The sequence below is a fragment of the Saccopteryx bilineata genome, chromosome 12 (assembly GCF_036850765.1).
Source record: "Saccopteryx bilineata isolate mSacBil1 chromosome 12, mSacBil1_pri_phased_curated, whole genome shotgun sequence".
Lineage (NCBI taxonomy): Eukaryota > Metazoa > Chordata > Mammalia > Chiroptera > Emballonuridae > Saccopteryx > Saccopteryx bilineata.
The window spans coordinates 25,399,482-25,422,732 of record NC_089501.1 but is presented as its reverse complement, the minus strand read 5'-3'; the positions used below and the strand labels follow the sequence as shown (position 1 = coordinate 25,422,732).

Here is a 23,251-nt window from a genome sequence, read left to right as displayed (position 1 = left end):
GCTTTCATAAAAAAAATTCTGAATCTCGAACCACATACATAACAACTCTTAAACTGCTTCTGAGACTACTTAAATTTTTAAACTGAATAAATCTCCAGGGTTGTCTTAACTACTTTGTGGAGAAGATTCAAACATATTTTTGAACTTTGTCACAATTCCACAGTCTTACAGATCTCAAATGCTGGTCTACTGCTTTATTTGTCCTTACTGTTGCTAAGAAAATGACTCTAGTGCTTTTTGGGTTGTTTTTTTTTTTAAGCCTAGGAGAAAAGTGAGGTTTTTTTTATTTATTCTAAAGTTTAAAAAAATGATCTCCTAAGCTGAAGGATATTATTTAGTGAGGGTGTGAAACAAGGTAATAAGCGCAGGGAACCCATGAGGAAAAAAGACAACCTTACATACAGGAGGATGGAATCTATGTGAGACCTGCAGAGAAAGTACAATGAAAAATGCATGACAACACTGTTTCTACCAGTTCCACTAACAAGCCTTCTATGTACTACCAGACTCTTGCTACGGCATAGCACAGTCTGGAAAATAATATATCTGCACATTCAACAAAATTATTTGCTGTCTTATATGACATGCAAACTTGCTTCAGTTTCCAACACCTGGTTTATATGTATTTGATATTCTAAAATAATTAACAAGATAGCTGATAGCATATTTTTTGTACATGCTTTTTTAAAATTATTTTACACTAAAGTAATCTCCAGTTAAAAGTGAAAAATATAAAAGGAAAACCAAAGGAATACAGATTTGAAAGTGAATGTTGGTCCTTGACGTATCTTTTTACTTCTGGTATAATCAGATAAGCTATATGACTCTTATGCACAAAAGAAGAGGATTCTGTTATATGGTTAGTACAGTATAAACATTTAAAATATGGCATTTTTATATTATTGGTTTGCTGATGAGAAGCTTCATGTTTGTTTTGTTTCTGTGGACTGATCTACAAATTTATTATATAAGATTATTTTCAAATACACACTGATTCCGTACTGTTTAGGACATAAGAGAGAAAGTGAAATGTCAGAGAAATTGAGAATATGTATATCAATTCAACTCAACTTTCTATTTCTATAGTATGAAGCCTAATAAATTCTGTATGATTTCTCATTTTGTCTCATTGGATAAGCTGTCCTTTCCACTCAAGAAATATGACTATATGTGCTCATGATGTTAAAGTCTCCTGGTGTCTCCATTATTCCATATTCATGGTGTCTCTTGATTCCATATTTTTTAAATCTATAGGGGGTCCTCATGTTATGACAGTCTCGATATAGGACATTTTGAGTTTATGACACTCACTTTCATAAAAACTTTAAAAGAAATTGAGATGTGTTTCTGCTTACACCGTTAGTGTTGTACTTATGGGCTATGTGGGCAAACTAGTTTGGCTGTGTACGGAGGAACCATACACAGCAATGCGGTGTATGAATGAGGGAGTTGGTGCGCACCAGTACACTTACCTACACCACTTTGGATTGTTAAAAGTGCTATCATTTCATCTGTGTTAGGCTAGGGTGTGTTTCAACTTACGCCAAGATTCGGGTTAAGTCACTGTCGTAAGCATGGAACTGTGTCATAACCCAAGGGCCCCTTGTATTATGTATTCCTTGCTATAAATTCCTTTCCCCGTGGTGTGTAAACATGCTTTCTTCTCTTTCAGATTAAATAATCATCTCTTGAACATTGATATAATCTCATTGCTCCCTTTCACAATTACGTTCATGGAAAACATTAGTCCGCACTCATAATATTAGGTTCAATGTGTCCCATTTACTCCTCAAAACTTTGAGACTATTTCTGCCCCATCACTGCACTCAAACTGGTATTAAGAATGACAACAATATGATCCTCTGTGTCAGTATCAGACAGTTTCATTTTAATTAGCCTCTTTGGGTCATATGAAAACACTCTAGTCCCTTACAGTATTCCCATCCTTTGGCTTTTATCATTTATTTTTGTTGTTTTTCTGTGTTCTTTCTATTCAATGTGATTCCAATGTTTTCACATCATGATGAACAAGGAAAATGACAATATTTCATGGTGCACAGGGATGAATGAATGAATGTTCATGGTTGAAACAGGTGGGACAAATTAGTCCCTGCCTGGTGCTTCTGAGCGTTTAATGAGGTAACTTTCTCAGCAATCTTGCAGCCTACTTATAACACAACAGTTAATTATCTTTACCCTAATGATATCTTCTCTTAAATTTCTAACTGGCATCTAAAACTCACCAGGTCAAAGGTCAATTTAATGTGTTTTCTCCTTAAACTTGTTTCTCAACCTACTTTCCTTTTAGAGGAATGGTAGTAACTTCCACCAAGTAACTTTGAAGTCACCTTTGACTTGTCTTCTATTATCACATTCCCAAACTGAAGACTTTAAAATCTTTCTTGCCTGATGTCTTACTGATCGTCCCGATAGAATCTAGAATAAGAACTTAAGTTGCGTATTTTCTATTATAGTTTACCTGCTTTGTCTCATTACATTTCCATAAGAAGCCTTGATAAGAACATAATGTATATCATATAGTATATCCAAGAAGTCTTCACGGGTCACCATTCTACTGACTCGAGGGTCATCACCATAATATTTCCATTCTTTCTGTTAACAAGAAAATAAACCACTTTGACAAAACTGAACGTAAAACCACTCACATCCTTGCACCAAACAACTAATAACTTTACCTCTGTCATTTCAATTTCATGCCTTGTCAGTTGGCCAATTAGAGGAGCAGCCATATGCCTGATGATAATTCTAGCATGAGTTGGAGTCCCACCTCGAATGATAACTTGAGGTTTATACGTAGAGAAACCTGTCTCTTCTCGAGCCTCAAAATAGATAGCATACTTGAGTTTTCCGCCATAGGCCATCAACTGACAAAATAAAATGAGGAATGATGAGTGAGAGAAATCTCCAAATGGAATGATTCCAAAAACATATTTTACTTTGTTCTCATGGAACTTCAAGTTCTTGTCCTTACCTTCTTTCCTTCAAACTGTTCTGGAAGTTTCCAATAAAAAGGTTCCAAATGGAGATCTTGTCTCACGAGATCCATGTCGGCAACAATCTCTGGATCTTGAAAAACGATGCCTTTGGTAGTTGTGTGCTGCAGGGCCTCATCTACCAGGGGCAGAATGGTCTGCTCGGGCTTCAGTATCACCTACAAGGGATCCAGTCACAGCAAAAGACTGAGTTCCATGCTTTTGGGCTCTCACTTAAAACTGAGTTGCGGATTGCATAGCTACTACCTGCAGCGCCATCCTCAATCTGATGAGCTGTGTTCACAAGAGACAGAGCTAGTGCCTCCGAGCAAGAAAGGCAAGCAATTAGATTTTTCCTGGCTTGTTTGCAAAGGCAAAAAACTACAACATCTGTGAAAATGGGAGCCTTTTACACTATTAAAGGTAGCATTTACAAGTAGGAAAAGTTTATGAAAAATGAAACTATAAATGAACATGCTTCCACGCTAACCATGTATGATTCTGTACGGCTTGTTGGAATAAGTGGGTGACCAATCTGGTTTTCATAACGGCACTGGCACAGGTCACCATTCATGCTCTGATGCCTCCCACCTCTCAACGCAGCTTCTTCCCATTTCGAAACTGGTTTCCCTGACAGTATTTCCCTTTTTCACGTGCCATCTATTTCTTTATCAACAATAAATGAAATTATTTTTACGGAAAATTAAAAACAGCCTTTATGCCAAACCTCTAATGGCACACGACCCCTTTATAATTTCTAGATGTGCGCAGGGGAAAAGGTGGCTTAAATGTTTTTCCATTTCCTTCCACCCCTCAGTGACTGGCTAAAAGACGCCAGCAGGGCTAACATTATACCATTACATGGCTCAGCGGGTCCTCACTCACCCCCGTGCGGATCAGGCCTTTCGCTTCAGAGCACTGAGTAGTAGCACCGAAGCAATAGCAGCTGCTGCAGCCAAGTGGGTTCTTGGCGTCCAGTCCGAATTTGCCTGGCTGGCACCTGTCACAGTGGACACCTTCTACATTCACCTGAGGGAAGATGAGTGTGCCCCGGTGTTCATACCAGTAAAGTTATGAGAGAAATTAACTTAAGAAAAACTAACAGGAGCACACTTATTAAAAAGCAGACAAACAAAACAGATCACTGAGTATTAATTAGGCTCACATCCCAAATGCTACATGTAGATAATCTCATTAAGATTTCACCAGTCTCAAATGCTTTATTTATATATATGTACACTATCAAGGGTTTTACATTGTTGTTGTTGTTTTTTTCAATCTAAGCAACACATTGTCTACTGTCCTGCTGTGAAGAGTATGAATTAGTCATGAGAATTTCAAAAGCAAAAAAAAACATTGACTCCTAAACAGTGGCATGATGCAAAAAACAGGTGTAAAAAACAGACAGGATGTTACAAATATAGATTTATATAATTATTATTGTATAATGTATATATACTCATGTAATATGTGTTAAATATAATGTGTAGTCTTAAATACAATATGTAATGATGCAGCACTATACTTTGTGGTTTTTGTTCAGGGTCTTGAATGGCAAAGGCTGCCATGTTCTTGAATTCTCAGGATTATTTTAACCATCATTCCCTGAAGTTCACCCTTCTGTTTTTCTGTCCCTCTCTGTACTGACTTTTTCTTGAAAAGATACCTATGACCCGGTCTTAACTGCATTTATCCTGATATTGATTGTTCAGATATACCTAAGAGGGGAAAAAAAACCTCTCTAATCCTTTTTAATTGGCTGTTTTTCTACATCATTTAACAATATTAATGAGGGCTGAAATTTCCACAGAGTCAGTGTTGTAATGTCAGTGTTTATACATAATGAAATTTTACAGACCTTCCACAGCAGTAAATACACTTTTTGTGTACAGTTACTGCAGATGAATGTGAGTAGAAATGTCTTTTATAAGCCTTATTATTGAGCTGTGATTTTCTCTAATGATGCTTAAAGAGGACTGTCCTTTTCTCCCTCCCAGATTATTCTTGTTTAAGCAAAGCAAATATGTAAAAAAAAAATAATAAAAAAAAAAATTACTGTTGAAAATGTATCACTTCTACCAACTAGAAAAAAAAGTTAGGCTTTGGTTAAATTTAAGTTCTTAAAAAGCCTTGCTTATCAGTACACCAATGAACATACATCAGTAAAAAATCCTGTCAATGATTGTTTGTTTTTCTGTTTGTTTAGCTCAATGAAGCAGGAATAATGAGCACTGAATTAAGTTAATATTGAGCCATGCAAATAGAACTGAGGCAAGTTTTTCCTAAATGTATTTCCATAGCACATACCTTACAAGTGCACTGCCCAGTCCGATCCACACAGAAGCATTTTTTAGTTTCTGAATCACAGGTCGCATCATCAGTGCCGGGCAGGAAACAGTCACAGGGATTGCAGTGAGGGTAGTTCCAGTGACCTCGGTTGCACTCTGTACATTTTGCACCAGAGAATTTTGGATGACAGTTGCACTGGCCTGTGTTTATATTGCACTGGAAATCCAAGGACCCTACCGTGCTGCAGTTACAAGCCTAGAGAGGAGATAAAAACAGCAACCATGAACACCGTTTCCTGGGAAATATCTTAAAATTTTAATTCTAATGTTTCTATGCGTACATTAAATACATATTAATCATGTGTCTATTATATGCTTCATGCTGTTCTAGTTTAGTCGCTTGGGAAGCATCAATGAACATAACATTAAAATTGCTTCCTGCATTTACTAAAATATATGAGTGTCCAGAAACTACAATGCTATTGCTTAAGAAAGAAAATGTATTTTCTGTGCCTTTTTGTGGCAGGGAGGAATTACGTATAGGTTTTCCTCAAACCTTCTTGTTCGGAAGATTGAAATACAGACAAAGTCATCTTACTTTATCATCTCATTTTTATAGCACTTAAGTTGTACAGAGACATACCTAACGGTTTAACAAAAAGAGACAATAAACATATAAGTAGAACACGATAGAATAACCTTAATTAATAGGGGAAATGCGAAATGCTATGAAAACATAAGCAGCAAACCAGATGTGGGGAAGCTAGGGAGAATTGATGGAAATAACAACTATGGTGTTATTATTGGCATTGAGTTTTTCAACCAGGCCTGATTTGAGGCTCTTTGCTGATAACCTTTTTCTCTTTCTAGATATATATACATATAAGATTTTTTTCTTTATTTCTATAATTCCAAATTCTGCTAGAATTTTTTTTAAGTTTGAGGGTCTTTTAATTAATTTACTGAAACATGGTGAGTTCTTTCCATTTGAGAACAAAATTGTTTTTTGATTCCATGCTACTTCTTCAAATTTGTTTGGAATTTTTACTTCTGTTCTAATTAACCAATTTTTCTTCAGGATCAGAATTTAGTTTATAATTCCTAAAGTACATCACTTCAGGAAGTACATTACTATATTCCAGGATATGAAATTTAGTTTATAATTTCTAAAGTACATCACTTTTGTCTGGTTGTGAAACATTTACCATCCCTATGTCTTAAGTAGTTATTTTCTTATTTGTGTCTCAAATTTGTTTTCTATTTCATAGCTCCCATTTTACACAGTGAAAATTCTATTGTATGTTTATACCACCAAGGCTTATCTTAGTTACACTATTGCATGTTTAGGTTCTTTTCAATAATTTCTTTACTTCATTTCTTCTTTGAGTCCTGTTCATCCATGTGTCTTATTTTTCTTTATTCTTTTAAACCTTTCTGCTCTTGATTTACAAAGTTTATATCTCCTTGTAATGTAGTAGAAGTGCCAAGAAGATTTCTAAAATATCGTTTAGGATCTTAGAATAAATAAAACATTTTAAGAGATGAACTGTATCAGTGATTAACCTACTATCTCTGAGCTTTAAATTCATTCCTCCTTGCTCTGCTTTGTGATACTGTAGCTAGAACCTATAGACATTTCTCCATTGCCAGGTAGCTAAAAGTTAAGCTTCGTCAACAGAGGAGCTAATAAAACCATAGTGGAAGGAAGGTACTTCTGTTCTGGGTTCTGTCTTCATTACTATCATTGTTATCATTATTTTATTGCTTAGCAGGAGAGCCCAGAAGTTTAGAATGATTCCAGCTGTGCCCTCCAGATCACTCTCTCCAGTAGATAGCTTTCTGGGTAGCTTCAGTTTGCACATAGCTCTGACCATGACAAAGCTCTAGCATGCCCTTAACCTTCAAATCTTGTGGGCAGTTTCTACAGTCTAGCATTTGCCCACAAACTCTGCCGAGTGTGGTGGTGTTTTTTGTTTTACCACACGCAGGTTGTGTGTTCCTGGGGTAGCTACCTTCTCTTTAAATCTGAACCTCAGCCTTGCTGAGGGGGGTGGAGAGGAAAGTACATGCCTCTCCTAGCCCTTGGTTCCTTAATAGTCCACCCTCCATTAGCCTAGTCAGGGGTCCCCAAAGTTTTTACACAGGGGGCCAGTTCACTGTCCCTCAGACTGTTGGAGGGCCAGACTATAAAAAAAAACTATGAACAAATCCCTATGCACAGTGCACATATCTTATTTTAAAGTAAAAAACAAAATGGGAACAAATACAATATTTAAAATAAAGAACAAGTAAATTTAAATCAACAAACTGACCAGTATTTCAATGAGAACTATGGGCCTGCTTTTGGCTAAAGAGATGGTCAATGTGCTCCTCTCACTGACCACCAATGAAAGAGGTGCCCCTTCTGGAAGAGCGGGAGGGGGCAGATAAATGGCCTCAGGGGGCCGCATGCAGCCCCCGGGGTGGTAGTTTGGGGACCACTGGCCTAGATAAAGTAGCTGCTCCTTTGTATCTGCTACTTCAGAATTCTTTGTATCTCTTTTGTATCTTTTTCAATAACTTTCTTAGGCACCACCTTTTACCAGTTAACAAGATTTTATGTTCTATTTCCTCTGTTTACATAATTTTGGTGGTTTCTGTCTCCCAAGTGGGTTCTGACTTGGTATCCAAGTGGGTTCCAACCCTCTCTGTGTCTGAGTTTGTCACCACACAGTGTTTATACTTAGTCTGTCACCTCTTTCTGGTGCTGTGCTATTCCTCTTCTCAGAGCTACAGCTCCGTGGCAGGCTCACATGCATAGCAACTCGCCAGTTTCCCAGATCTAATTCTGCCTGGATCTCACTTCCTATTTCTCACATGTTCTTCACTCATTTTAATTCTTATACCCACTACGACTGGGCATATTCCTGCTTCTTCTCTTGCCAACAGTAGTTTCCTTATGGGACTACTCTTCCTAGAATGTGATATACCATCACTAGCTTCCCATCTATTTAGTTCTGTCTAAATCTTTGGTGAAATATCTTCCCAGGTCGATATTAAACTAATCTCCAGGCCTGATTTTTGGTATCTTTATGATTATATGTTTTTTTAAAGTCTTCTTGCTATCCCATAAAATGGGCTGCAGAGGGGATGTCACTAAAAACTATTTTAAACCCCAAATGTGAGTTTTTATTATATTACAAACATGGACATAGTTTTCAAGGCATAGAATAACCAATGTCATCACCTCAAGTAACTCACCCATATCAAATGAGGTTTCAAAACAAGAATGATTAGCTCATTCACTTAAATATTTTTTTCCTTGACACAAACAAAATTGGCTATAATCAGAAATAGAAAATTATGATATGGTTGGACACTACAATCATGCAATAAACTCTGAAAATGTTCTATCAGACATTCTTATTATTTAACTAAAATATGAAATATCTGCAACCCAATTTATTGTATTATTATTAAACACTAATTGACAATAAGTAGACATCGAGATCTTTCCAAATCAGGGAGTATATCCAGCAAGTTATAGTAAAAACTAAAGAAGACCATTTACCATATGTTTAGATAGGGCTATAGCCAACATCAAACTTAAATCATAATTAGATGTAATGTTTGTTTAGCAACAGAGGATTTGTGCACTATACCCTGCTAGCAAAAGATGGCAGGCTTTGTATTCTACTTCAATGAAAGCTCAAATAATGTGTGTACTCACACTTCAGCACAGAGTAATTTACCCATGATGCAAAGAAAGGAAAGCTATAAATCTCAAATCACTGTAAATTTAGATTATAGTCATTCAAGTTTTTTAAATAGTAGAATACATGCTCATAAATATTTTTAAAGGCTTTATGATTTTTTTTGTAATTCATCATAACCATGAGGTATCTATTTAGAAAGTTAGATTTTTTAATAGTGGTTCAAAGTAACCAAAAAGCTTCAACTTTAAACCACATAATGCTTATTCAGTGATCACTATATAATGGTATCAAACATATAGCTTCTTAAAAAATAAACTTGGATTATATTTTATCCTGACTTGTATCTTGCATAGTAGGTATTAGCTTCAATTTCAGGAATTTCATTAGAGTTTGGCCACATTATTGGCTTTTGGTCTAGAATGGAACTCTCGTAAGTTTCCTTATGGCTTATTCATGAGTCTAGAGATGAGACAGATGCTTGGATTTAGAGTGCGAAATGCAAAAAGTCATTCATGAAACTTGTAGAATTGTTTCTACTCATGTAAATTTTTGGAACACTTTAAAAATATTTTTGTTTTGTTTCCCAAAATGTAGCTCTATGAATCTTTAAACTTGATAGTTACTTCTACCCTGATGCTAAATATATTTCTCTAAATGTGAGTTTGGTCAAGAAACTTTCTAAGGTCCATCTACGAAAAAAATTGAGGCTTTTTCTAAGCTAAAGGTTGTTAATATGACTCTTCAGAATCTTCTCAACTATTTCCTGGAAACTGAAACTTACTCATAAATTGAGGGCAATTCATATAAATTTTTGGCAATATCTATTAATTAGTTCCATTGTGTGTAAGTATGAGGCTGTAGCTATTTTTATTTTATTATAATTTTTTTTTGTTTTCTTCCTCCTTTTTTGTTAGGTATCATAGATGTGGCTGCATAAATGTATACTTACTTCCTTATCTTTTCCATCAGTAAAAAATTAACTGCTGATCAATAGCTGTGATCACTCCACAGAGATAGTTCTACATTGTTTTGTATATAATATTGGATTTTGAAATACCGGACTAAAGAACTCGACCAACTTAAAAATCTTTGAAAAACATTATGAAGTGAAATAAAGTAATTCACTCACCTTACAACCAGAGATAATGCTGTGGCCCCAGGTATTAGGTGCACATTTAGAACATTGATCTCCAATGGTATTGGGAGGGCAAATGCATTGACCGGTCTTTGGGTCACAATTATTACCCAGATGAGAACACTCACAAGCTTTACAGGTGAAAGGGGAAAAAAAGGTAAGAATTTGATACAAAATGTTGAGTTTTACATTGTGATTTATGTTGTTTTATTTTCCATTCTATGGTTAGGATCCCTAAAAATGAAAATTTAACTCATTCATCTTTTACAGTAAAATTTATTTGTCATTATGATTTACACATAGTAATTAAACATACAAAAGAACAAACACTGTCAAGATGGACAGATGTAGCTTTGGAAATGACTGGTCCCAGTTTAATCAGGCAAATGTTCATTCAGCTTAGAAATGAGTTTCTTTTTAATGGTTTTAATCTTTTTTTTCAGTCCCTAAGGCTTGCACAGTTCAGTACAAATGCTTTTTTTATTTTCTTATTGTCAGGCACATGATGTTTACCAATTCCCAAGAATCACTCATCTTTTATATCATAGTACAGTGCACTTCACAGAGGATATTCAATACATGTATGTTGTAATTCACTTAATAATTTCAAAAGGTAAAGCATCTTTAATTTTTCAAATAAGCTTAAGGAAAGAAAGAACTGGTGTAATCAGATTCCATGTTAACTGTATTATCTTCTACCTGGATACTTTAAAGTTCAGGATTTTTTTCTACAGTATATTTAAATCCATAATTATCTTTTCTATATCGTATAGATGAACAATTCTTTCCTGTTGATGGATCTTACTTACAATAAAAACTTACAAGTTTAATAAGCTTCCTAAACTCAGTATAATCTGATATATATCAAGATATTTCAGTTTTTAAAATATTTAAAAATAGTTAAATTACAGAACTGTACATATATGAGTATATATATAAAATGTTATTGAGTTTTATTTACCACCTACTTTATTTATTTTCAACATATTTTGAATTTTCCTTGCTATGATATAATATATGAAGAGTGCAAATTTACTTCTACCCATGCAAAATTAATGCAAAAATAATATTTGAGATCTTCAAAGCCATCTGAGACAGGAACAATCTGCTGCTTATTACTTATAGTTAACTCAGCTACTGAGTATATTTTAAAGCAATGTTTCATATTAAATAAGAGAAACTAAGAGAAGAAAAACCAAATATTCAAATTCAAAGAGGATGAATGTTATAAGAAAACTTTTAATTGGTTGTATGATGATTACACCTTTCCAACAAAATATATTTGAGATATTTGATTGAGATCATATTTTAAAGGATCCTAACTATCATTGCTTATAGCATTTCACTCCAGGTTTGAAAAATGTTTAGCACAATACGTGGCTCAGGGTAAACACCAAATAAATGTTAGCCATTGTTTTTGTTATTATTATTGGTGCTGTTAATTTTCTGCCAAATGATTTAGTTTATTTGTACCATTTTTTAAAATAAAAATGGGTCCTGGTTGGTGGCTAACTGTATAAAACATTGACCCAGTGCACCAGAGGCTGCAGATTCAAAAAATATATATTAACTTCCCTGGTTCTTGTACCAATTCTGCAGTAGGAAATGGAAAAGCTGGACTGCATTAACACGGGAGTAGAGCTTAAATGAAGACAACATTGGCACCAGAAAAAGTGAACTTTCGACTTTCGAGCTTTTGAGGGACTGGCTGATTGGAGGTCATAGTCAGGGAGTGAAACAGCAGGACTTGGGTCTGCTGATGGATTAGCATCAAGTACTCGCAAATACAGTTATTTACAGGGCAGTTTTTAAAACTGTAATGTATTTCTTTTGTTAATGTATCAATATTTAAAATAAATCGATGTTTCTCATGGGCTTAAATATATATTTTGTATATGTTTGTTGTCAGGTGCCTTTCCTTTCATCTCTGGGGCCCCTGAAGAACAGAGTGTTATGAAACCCAGACACCCAAACTGGGGAATGAATGTTTAGTGTTTACTCTTAATCACAGACCTGTGCACCCTCCTTCTTGGAAGTTGAAATAGCCATGGGCACAGTGGTCACATTTCTTTCCTGTCACTCCAGGCTGGCACAAACATTGACCACTCTCTTCACAGTCGAATGATTTAGACCCAAAGGAATTGCAGTTGCAGGGAACACACCCTCTTGTAGACTGTAGGCCAAAGGTTTCAGGCTGGGATAGGAAAGGCAAGAGAAACATTAAATTTAAATCAATTCATTCACTATAAAACAAGATCATTGTACTAAAAGATCAGGGAGAAAAAAAGGAGTCTAATGGTTATGAAGATTTATGAAAGTTTCTTCATTGATATTATGACAACTCAGTTGTCATTCAATCTAACGAAACATTTTTATCATTTCCAAAGATAAAAGTTTAATTACTTTGAAATTTCATCAAGATAAAGGCAGAACTAGGCTTTTATTATTCAGCTTGATATATTTTTACTGGCCTTTGCCTATACTTTCTAGGTTCTAACAGCACTGTGGAAATAAGCTATGGTTGGTATTTTTATTTTAATTAAAATTTTTATTTGCTTAAATCCTAATAATCTGCATTGATTATTTTCATATCAGCCCTTTCTACTTGGTAAAACTGCTTTCAATATTGTTCCCCACAGCCTAAAATTAAAATAAATTATTTCCTCTAATATTTAATCTAAAAATTTTTCATATATCCACAAATACTTCTAATCATCACTATAGGGCTCACATTATAAATAAAATTTACAAGTTATGCCTATACTGCCAAAATAACTGATTTGACAAATATCTAGTTTCTTGGGTTTCATACTGACAACAGAAACTGATTTATTACATACATTAATAATTAGGTAAATGAAGGAAAACTTTTATACTCTGATAAGTTATTCATATGCATATCTCTTATCTACTTGTAGCACTTAAATTTCTATGGTCAAGTTTTCATTACTTGCTTTGGCTGACTTTCTTGAAATACATGTTATCAGATGTAGAGTGACTCTAAGAAAAGGCTGATGGATTAAAAATTACTCCTATAAGAAAAATGGGAAGAACGTATTCTACTTAAGTATGTCAAGGTTGTATTTTTAAATATAAAGTACGTCACATTGTTATGATATTTTAATGTAGAAAATTAGTCTCAATAATTACTTCCTTGTAAAAATAATTCCTATTTTGGAAAATTAGACTTACTATTTACTTCTTAGTAAAAATAAATCTTGCTTCTTAATATGAGCCATTCAAAGAGAGCTAAATAAGCTTCATTATAAGTTTTCCATTATTGTTAACAGTATTGAAGGTAAGTTATTTTATTAGAAAACAAAGCCATATTAAAAATTATTCTTTTAAAATGATTGTAGCTAAGAATAATTTTGTATTTAAAATATAAAATATGTTGAATGAGTTTGTTAATCATTTTATTTATATATACTGCTGACTTTATTTTTATTTTTAGTTCTAATTCAGATTTCATTACATGATTAAAAAAGAAAGTATACATCACTTTTAAGAAATGACTTACATGATACTAAAATTTTAAATTCAATTCTATAAAGAAAAATTAAAACATATATTTTATTCATAAAAATAATTCAATGTAAGATTCTAGACACCTTGCCTAGAGAAATAATAAAAAATTGAGAAAATGTTTAAAGTACAAACATGCCCATTACAATATTATTTATCATAGTAACTGTAGAAGCACTTGAATATTCAATGTTAGAGAAAATTTGAAAAATTAAATTATAATACATTCATGCTATGCAATGATATGCAATCATTAAAATCCTGTTTTGAAGCAGTTTTAATGACATGAATATGCTTAGTATATAGCATTAAGTAAAATTTCAAAAAGCGGAATACAAAATTATATATCCACTGTGATTCTAATTACATACCTACAACAACACACCTACCACTTGGATACACACAAATAGAAACATATATCCATAGACACATAATGTAGCAGAGGGTTGAATTCCTGCTAAATTTTTATACTGGAGACATTCTGATCAGTTATTATCCCTTTCTTTTACTGTGAGTACGCATTTCTTATTTAAAATCATAATCTCTTTTAAAGATTTCTTCACTTAATAGTATTAACAATACCTAACATTTACAGAGAACTGTCCGTATCTGTCTGTACTTCATGCACTGTTCTCATGACTCCCCTGAAACAGTCACGGAGGTGTCCTAGAAGATCTTCCTGCACGAGAGCCTGCAGTGGGGAGTGTCACGGATTGGCAATGTCCAGCTTCCATTCCTTCGTATCCACTGGAGGAACTACACCAGGCCATGCTTCTTCTAGTCAATAACTGATTACAATAAAATACTGGGACTTTTCTGCCCAAAGCAGAATTCCTCTAACGGGCCAATTTTGCTTCAGTATTTCCCATTGCCAGGAACTTGGGATTTTGGCAGAGTGTACCCGATGAGGCTTTTCTACCCATTCTTTTCTCCCCTCTCTTCTTTCACCTAGTTTGCCCTGCATTGCAGCAGAAGGCTCCCTGCCCACTGGGCTCCCTCCCCCTTCATCCTTCATAGGCGTTTTTCCCGGTCAATCACTTGGCATTTGTTTCTTAGAAAATCCGAACAGATGCAATCCCTGTGAAGTAGGTCCTACTAGCAATGAAGAAGCTGACTTACGGAAGGACTTAAGAACCTGTTTTACAGCAGGAAGTGCTGAGGCTGGAATTGGACCTGAGGCAGTCTGAAACGGGAACTAGTTTTCTTAAAATGTCAAAGAAATGAAACCCTGCTTTTTTTCCCCTTTGCTTCTTTACTTTGTACTTCATTCTCAGTTTCTTCTCTCCCCTACACTCAGCTCTCTCACAGACTGTGATTCTCCATTGCGAGTCTCCTGCCACTCTGCAGGTTGGCTGCGGACCTAGACTCCCCTCCTCCCTTCCTCTCTTCCTTCCATCCAACATTCATTTTGTTTTGCCTGTGAGAAGGGGTAGCCTACTTAGGTGGTAGAAAATATGCATCCTTACTTTGTGTACGTTGTGCATTTACAGTGTGTAAAAATGTGTTTCTTGTGTTGTATACCCTAGAGCAACACTATGGTGCGGACATGCAATCAAATCATTTATTATGCTGATGAGATCGTCAGGTAAACGGGCTGAATTTTCTTGGGTGAGTCACTTTCTTTGCTAGATTTCCCTTCATTTGTTCATTCATAGAAGTGGGTTTGCTCCAAATAGAAAGTGAAGCCCTTTCCACTTTTGAGACTAGAGGTTCCTATCCATAATTTTTTTTCTTTGTTTTCTACACATCCATCATTAGTTGAAACTTTATTAACTTATGAACTTGAACGTACTTTTGAAAACATGGAGAGCTACATTTTTTTTTTTTTTTTAAGGCAAGGGTTTAATCAGGAATTGTCTGGGTTTTTTGCATTTGCAACTTGCACACTTAGCAACCATTCTTTGGTCAAATGGCATCAGGGATCGTCAGCCGCGGCACACAGAACACAACATGCCAGGCAAGAGCCATGCAGCGCCTCTGGGATTACCCGAGCCGCGGGCCAGTAGGCGCCCCGAGGGCACCCGCTGGAGCTGCTGGCCCCCCACCTCTGGGGTGGCCCGAACACCGGCTGTGCTCTCCGCGGATGCTCCTCCCGTTGGTGCACCTGCCTGCCCAGGTTGCACTGCTTCCCTACGAAGCCTGATTTACAGACACATCTTCCTGCAGGGTCGCAGTGCGGTGACAGAGAGCCAACAGGATTGCAGTCACATAACACACAGAATCGTTTCTCTGGGTCCCACCACATATTGGACTTTAAAAGCCAAGAGAAAAGAAAAAAATAAAAGAAAGAGCATATGATATTATTCAAGAGAAAGAATCAAACATCTCCAAACTTTCTACAGAAAGGCCTGTTTGATGACATCGGAAAAAATTCTTGTTTTTGTTTAACAGTCGTTAGCACAAAAAGTTTGTATTTATGTGAGAAGTGAAGCAAATCCACCTGCTTCCACAGAGGACTCTTAAGGTCTTACCATACTGAAGGCAGGGCAGTTTGTTCAAGAACAGAGAGCAACAGGATTTTATTATTGTTTCACTTTAGTGAAAGGATCTCTAAAAAAGACCTCGATTAGCTTCTCTACTGAAACCCTTAGAGTGCTCACATGAACTAACATCTAAGTAATGGAATTAGAACAAAGAGTTTACTCAAACTAAAGGGTATGACACATTTTATTCTGTCCAAATGTAAAGGCAAAGGAAAGAATATTTTACTCTCCGTAGACTGGACAGTAAATTTGTATGTTTTTTGATTCAGCAACATCTGAAGAACAGTAAATATTACACAAACTCACTTCTGAGAAAATATAAGTTGAAGGTCAAATGCTAGTTACTGTACAGCAGATATCACTCTATTTTGAGAAACCATTTCAATGATCACAGTAATTTCACATGCAGAATTAGATAATCCTGAACCTTTCAATACACTAAGATGTATGGCATTGGAAGCTAATGAGACTTTTCAAGGAGGAAGTAATTCACCGCCAGCTCCTCCTGCTTACCTTACATTCATCACACCGCCGGCCCTGAACGTTAGGCCTGCATTCACACTGTCCTGTTCTAGTATGGCACACCTCGGAGAAGGAGCCATTGGCATGACAGCGACAAGCTATAAAAAAAAAGAGAGATCAGCCTCTGGGAAAAACTTTCTAATAGTCTTAAAAAGACTTATTAAATAATAATATCTCCAAGATAGTAACACTGTCAACTAACTTTTAAAATAGAATGTTTTCTGGCTTGCTAGATGTTCTGTTAGGCATTATGTCATTTGATCCTTACAAGTCTGCAAACTGTAAGATTAATTCATGTAAAGTTTTAGCACAGTACCTGGCATATCATATGCTAGTGAAATATTAATGTCATCATCATTATTCCAATGTTAAGAATGAAGACACTGAAATTCAAAGAAGCCATAACCCGTACAAGGCCACATGATTTGTAGGCGCTACTGCTGCGTCCATCACTTCTCCCGATGTCTCACTGTTTTGTAGGTACATTGGGATAACATTTAAGATATTATATCTCCATTTTAAGTAATGCATATTACACTAGAGCTAAAAGAATTTTGAAAAATTATCAAAATTAATAGCAACCATAGCATAATATTAATATCACTATTAATCAAGCAACATTAATTATTTTTTTAATTTAGTAATTATTTACTATGTGTCTGCTTTGTATTAAGCTCAAAAAATGAGTTTGAGGGGGAAATTTTATTTATATATCCATCACATACATACCTTTAAGACTAGAAAGTACATAAAAGCATTGTTTCAAGTATACTAGCATAAATAAAAAATAAAATAATGCATTATATATATATATATTCTATTCTAAGTGAGAGATAAGGAGATAGAGAGACAGACTTCCACATGCATCCCAACAGGAATCCACCTCACAACCTCTCTCTGGGGCTGATGCTCTGCCCACATGGGGTCATACTGGCAACTGAGCTATTTTTAGTGCCTGAGGTGGAGGCTCCACAGAGCCATCTTCAGTGCCTGGGGCTGATGTACTTGAACTAATAGAGTCATGGCTGTGGGAGAAAAAGAGAGAGAGAGAAGAGGGGGAGGGAAGGAGAAGCAGATGATCACTTCTCCTGTGTACCCTGACTGGGAATCAAACCAGGGACATCTACACATTCAGGCCTATATTCTACCACTGAGCCAACCAGCCAGGGTACATTATAATTAAAAAAATATATTTTTATTTTACAACTTACATACAATCTTCAAAGATAGAAAATATATTTAGTTTAAGTATTCATTTGTCATTTCTGTGTTATAAAGATGTCTGATATTATTCTGAAACATATATCAATCTAAAAATTAAGTGGCCTTTTCACAAATGTAACAGTACTTAATGGCTTACTTTGTATTCAATGAGTGTATTTTAAATGGTATATATAATTGCATTGATACCAGAATACAAAGTATAAGAGAGAGATGATATTTAGAGTATTTATGGATGGTTTTAGAAAATTTTGTACAATATTTCATGTTTATGGACACTTTGATCTGAGCACACTTTATAAATACATTATAAATAGCTACTCTACCATCTTGTGCTATTATTCTGATCATCTGACTCAAGATTCTACTTAGTATTATTGCTTCCTAAAATCTGCTTGATGTTTCTTTCATTAGTTTGGCCTTCAGTGTCTGCCAACCAGACAGTGGTTGAGTGGGTGTTGGAGAGCCAGCCCACTAGCAGCCAATCACTTACCTTGGGGTTAGCCCAAAGATAGCCCATATTTGGGGTGTGAGAAAAGGCTGAAGACAATAATTTCTTTAACAATGCATTTTATTTGAATGCAATTACTATCTATACTTTTAATTTCTTTAATGTATATTACACATAATATATGACACATACATATTTTTAAATCTCAAATAATATAGAATTTAGAAGCTACTTTTTCTTAGAGTGAGAAATATAAGATTAAATTTACCATAATTAATATCATCCTAAACATAATGAAAGCAATCTAGAATACTTAAGTGATATTTTTTAATGAAATGTATAATATCATAGTCATTCTTAATTAAAGCTAATTATTGTCAACTTAAAAATAACAAAAGCAATGTAAAAATTTTAAGAGGCATTTTTAAAGAAATGTATGACACTTAAACACTATACATAAATTTGAAAAGCAAAATATATTTCTTTGTAATGGTATACTTTTGATGAACAAATCTAGGGGCAACTAAAATAATGCTTTATCAGAATTTTCTTCTCTTGAGAGTTTCTATGCATAGAAGAGCTATTGTAGCTCAGATAAGGGCCTAATATCCAAAATTTACAAAGAACTCATAAAACTCAACAACAAACAAACAAACAATCCAATAAAAAAATGGGAAGAGGACATGAACAGACACTTCTCCCAGGAAGAGATACAAATGGCCAACAGATATATGAAAAGATGCTCAGCTTCATTAGTTATTAGAGAAATGCAAATCAAAACTACAATGAGATACCACCTCATCCCTGTTAGATTAGCTATTATCAACAAGATGGGTAATAGCAAGTGTTGGAGAGGCTGTGGAGAAAAAGGAACCCTCATACACTGTTGGTGGGAATGTAAAGTAGTACAACCATTATGGAGGAAAGTATGGTGGTTCCTCAAAAAACTGCAAATAGAACTACCTTATGACCCAGCAATCCCTCTACTGGGTATATACCCCAAAACCTCAGAATCATTGATACGTAAAGACACATGTAGCCCCATGTTCATTGCAGCACTGTTCACAGTGGCCAAGACATGGAAACAACCAAAAAGCCCTTCAATAGAAGACTGGATAAAGAAGATGTGGCACATATACACTATGGAATACTACTCAGCCATAAGAAATGATGACATCAGATCATTTACAGCAAAATGGTGGGATCTTGATAACGTTATATGGAGTGAAATAAGTAAATCAGATAAAAACAAGAACTACATGATTCCATACATTGGTGGAACATAAAAACGAGACTAAGAGACATGGACAAGAGAGTGGTGGTTACCAGGGGTGGGGGGAGGGAGGACGCAGGAGGGAGGGAGGGAAGAGTTAGGGGAAGGGGGAGGGGCACAGAGAAAACTAGACAGAGGGTGACGGAGGACAATCTGACTCTGGGTGAGGGGTATGCAACATAATTTAATGACAAGATAACCTAGACATGTTTTCTTTGAATATATGTACCCTGAATTATTAATGTCATCCCATTACCATTAATAAAAATTTATTAAAAAAAAAAGAAAAAAAAAGAAGAGCTATTGTATCTTCAAAAAATTATCAAAATAGATAATAAATTAGTCTCTTATACTTTAAGTCTTAATTACATCCTAAGGAGCATTAAAAACCATAATTGTATCTATTGCTCATGGCAAGTGGTATAAAAATTGGTGATGATTCAAAAATGTTTTCATGCTATATTCTTCTATGTGATCTTAAGTCTTCATGCTACAGATCCCCAACATACTACAATAAAATTAGTAGAAGAACCTCCTGAGACTTTTTGGAGGGGCTTATTGGAAACTAAAACAAGAGAGATCATGAAATGAATAACACAGCCATAAAGTGAGTAAAGCCAGCTACTCATGAACACTGCAAGCACCAAAGGGGAAGGAGATGCCATGTGTGAGCTGCAGGCCCACAAGTTCACCAGACACTGTCTAGGGAGTAGATTGGTTAGTTCCCACAGAAAACTATGAACCTTGATGTAAATGAAAAAAATTGAGTCTCAATGACGTCAAATGTCTTGACCAGGGTCATATAGCTAGAAAGTGCAGATTCTAGGTAACATATTTGAACGGGAGAATTTCTTAAGCTCATTATGATTTTACACAGATTCCCTAATCCTACAATGGTTAACAAGCCTCCAAAGCCTATTGAAAAGCTTGCTTTAAAAAAAATCATCAGTTTACAGATGATATTAATAGATGTCAATTATTCAGGGGTGATTTGTTTTTAATTCAATGAATTGTCATCTTCAAATGACAAGAAGCTGACATGCATTTTACATCTATGAGGAGAAAGACACCTTTCATATTGAAATAAATATCCTACCAAGTCTTTGATGTTTACAGCAGGGATGATAGCAGGGACTATATTTTCAGTAGTTTTCATATTTTTCCATTTCTGTACCCACTGAATGGTTTGAAGAGTCCCTTCTTACATAATGCCACTGGCAGAAGTAAACTGTTGGGCTGATTCTTGTTTTGCTTAAAGATTATGACAGCAGATGAAGCTGACAATGGCAGTGCAAAGATTTCCCCTGCATACTATATTAGCACTACATAAAGCATTTGTAAATTCTTTGCGACACTGTGTAATAGAGCTAAGGAGGGAAAGGCGAGGGAGGGAGGTGCCGACTCATGTGAATGAAGTCCTACAATATCTAATTTTATGAAAGGAGAACAGCAGTCTATGAAGAGTTCTAAGGTGAAAGTTAATTACTTAACAATATCAATGACTGTGTGTAAAAACATTGATGAAATGCAGAAATGTAAAGTTCACCTATGAAAGGAATATAGATTCACATTTACTGATAGATACTAATGAAACAACATGGGCAGATAAATTTATTTTGGGAAAATGATTAGAGTTGAGATAAACAATAAAGGATAAATAGATCCTACTTATTTTCAAAATTCTTCTTTCCTCCTATGGACATACATTTATTTTAAAATCTTTTTCCACATGTAAAGAGAAATATGTGTATTACCCGAAAAACAGCGGCACTGCAACAATGCAGCAATCTTCAAATGATTTACTCGATTCATTAGTAAAAAAGTATTTTAGGATATGCAGACCCTGTATATAGGTTGTGCCTCTATCATACATGTTTTACACATAATTTCCTCCTCTCCGATCCCACTCAAGAACTCATCAGATGCTTTGAGGTGCAATGCATCAATTCTGTCAGGGACATCAATAGTTCAGGACTTACGCTGACAGTTCTTTGCATCAACTGCGTCTCCGAAATATCCATCAGCACAGAGCTCACAGTACCGGCCTGTTGTACCTGGCTTACATATCAGACAGGAGCCAGAAAAGCTGTCACAGCTGCCAGGGATGGAGAAGTCAAGGTTGTCATTGCATTGGCATGGTTGACATGATCCTCCAAGTACAGAAGGTTGTCCAAAATAGCCTTCTGCACACCTAAGGCAAAAAATTTCATCAGTGAGCATTTGGGAGGAATTAATGAAACCCATCGGGGTAATGCTTAGGTATTTTCCACACCACCCCTCTCCCAGGATATGTTTTCCTTTTAAGTGTTCCTTTTCTCAAATGCAAGGTGATTAAAAAATGTTTTTCCACAACTGTAGTGTAGATACAAGATGAAATCCTGCCAGCTCCACTAGTAATTAGATTTCAGGGAGAAAAAAAAATCTTGTTACTGGCACTGAAGATGAGACCAAAGCATAATAAGAAATCTGCTCCTAGCACTCCAGAGGAATCCAGGTCCATGCTGGAAAGCCTTTGTAGTACAAGACATCATATGTATCTACTCCAATTGGTTGTTTTCTGTACAAATTTGTAAGGTTCACTGGTTTTGTTTGTTTGTTTGTTTTTGTTGCAGCAATAGCTTGTTATGAAAAAACAGGCTCACAAGGAAATTCAGTAGTGAGAATTCAAAATTTATTAAATAGAAAATTATAAACCAAAATGTCCTTATTATTATTTGGGGTGGAAGCTATAGGTATCTCTGCATTAATAATAAGTTTGTATGTATTTGCATATCCATATAGAGGTAGATTTTCACTAAGGAGTCTTCCTTGAAAATTACATATGCCTGTATGTTATGATAACATGCCAAGAGATGATACTTAGCTGTGCCCACAAATCTCTAGCAAACTCTAGGTTTTTTTTTTTTTAAAGGACTAAACGTCATTATAGACATTATGGGAAAAAACAAATGTTTGTTTATTTATGAGGCATGGCGGAGATTTTTTAAATTACAGTATCCAATTGCCCTTTCTCCATATGCTAGATTTTAAAATGCTCCTTCATGTTAGAGATGGGTGCACAAATATATCTTTAGAGAAAGCACCCATTTATATTCTGCTCTGTCTTCTCTTTCAATGATGTTTGCTCATGTTTCTTATTAAGTAAGCCACAGTTGCCGAAAGAGAAGCAGAACAGAGCATCTGAAATCTTATGGTGAGGGTAGTTCTGTTATCTGTGCTATTTTAGCAAAATAAATAGTCTTTTTCAGCAAGGGTCAAAATTGAAGGGGAACAAAAACCATGTGAAAGAATATAATTTCTATTGCACACTACTTTTATTCTCAGCCACTCACACATGGCTAAGTCATTGTGTAATAAATGCTCTCTACCATTTGAAGGAGAAATGGTTTAAAGCCAGTACATCATACAAGGATACTTCAATAACATCCGAATTATGTTGCAAAGTCATTAAGTTTGTAATATACATTGATTATTCTAAATTTTCTAGAACATTTATAGATGCCATAATAGTCTTTTAAATTAACCTTTTACCCTCATTTATAAAATGAGATTATTTTTAAAATTATATTCACAAAATATTTTATCAGTTGTAAAAGTCATTGTACAAATATTGCTTGGAAAAGCATTGCCACCCACACAATATAATTGCTTATTAATTCTCTTTT

The 23,251-nt window shown here is 35.2% G+C and overlaps 1 protein-coding gene across 3 annotated transcripts in view; it reads right to left on the bottom strand.

Annotated features, from left to right (window-relative positions):
• LAMA2 (laminin subunit alpha 2) overlaps window positions 1-23,251 on the bottom strand; it is a 660,268-nt gene that overhangs the window by 210,857 nt on the left and 426,160 nt on the right. For all 3 annotated transcript variants that reach the window (XM_066248490.1, XM_066248491.1, XM_066248492.1), the window contains 9 exons: window positions 21,566-21,777; window positions 16,633-16,739; window positions 12,125-12,305; window positions 10,106-10,242; window positions 5,301-5,537; window positions 3,879-4,022; window positions 2,993-3,172; window positions 2,697-2,885; window positions 2,480-2,613 (listed from right to left, as the gene is read on the bottom strand). In XM_066248490.1, coding sequence (XP_066104587.1) covers window positions 2,480-2,613; window positions 2,697-2,885; window positions 2,993-3,172; window positions 3,879-4,022; window positions 5,301-5,537; window positions 10,106-10,242; window positions 12,125-12,305; window positions 16,633-16,739; window positions 21,566-21,777 — 1,521 coding nt within the window. The remainder of the gene's footprint in view (window positions 1-2,479; window positions 2,614-2,696; window positions 2,886-2,992; window positions 3,173-3,878; window positions 4,023-5,300; window positions 5,538-10,105; window positions 10,243-12,124; window positions 12,306-16,632; window positions 16,740-21,565; window positions 21,778-23,251) is intronic.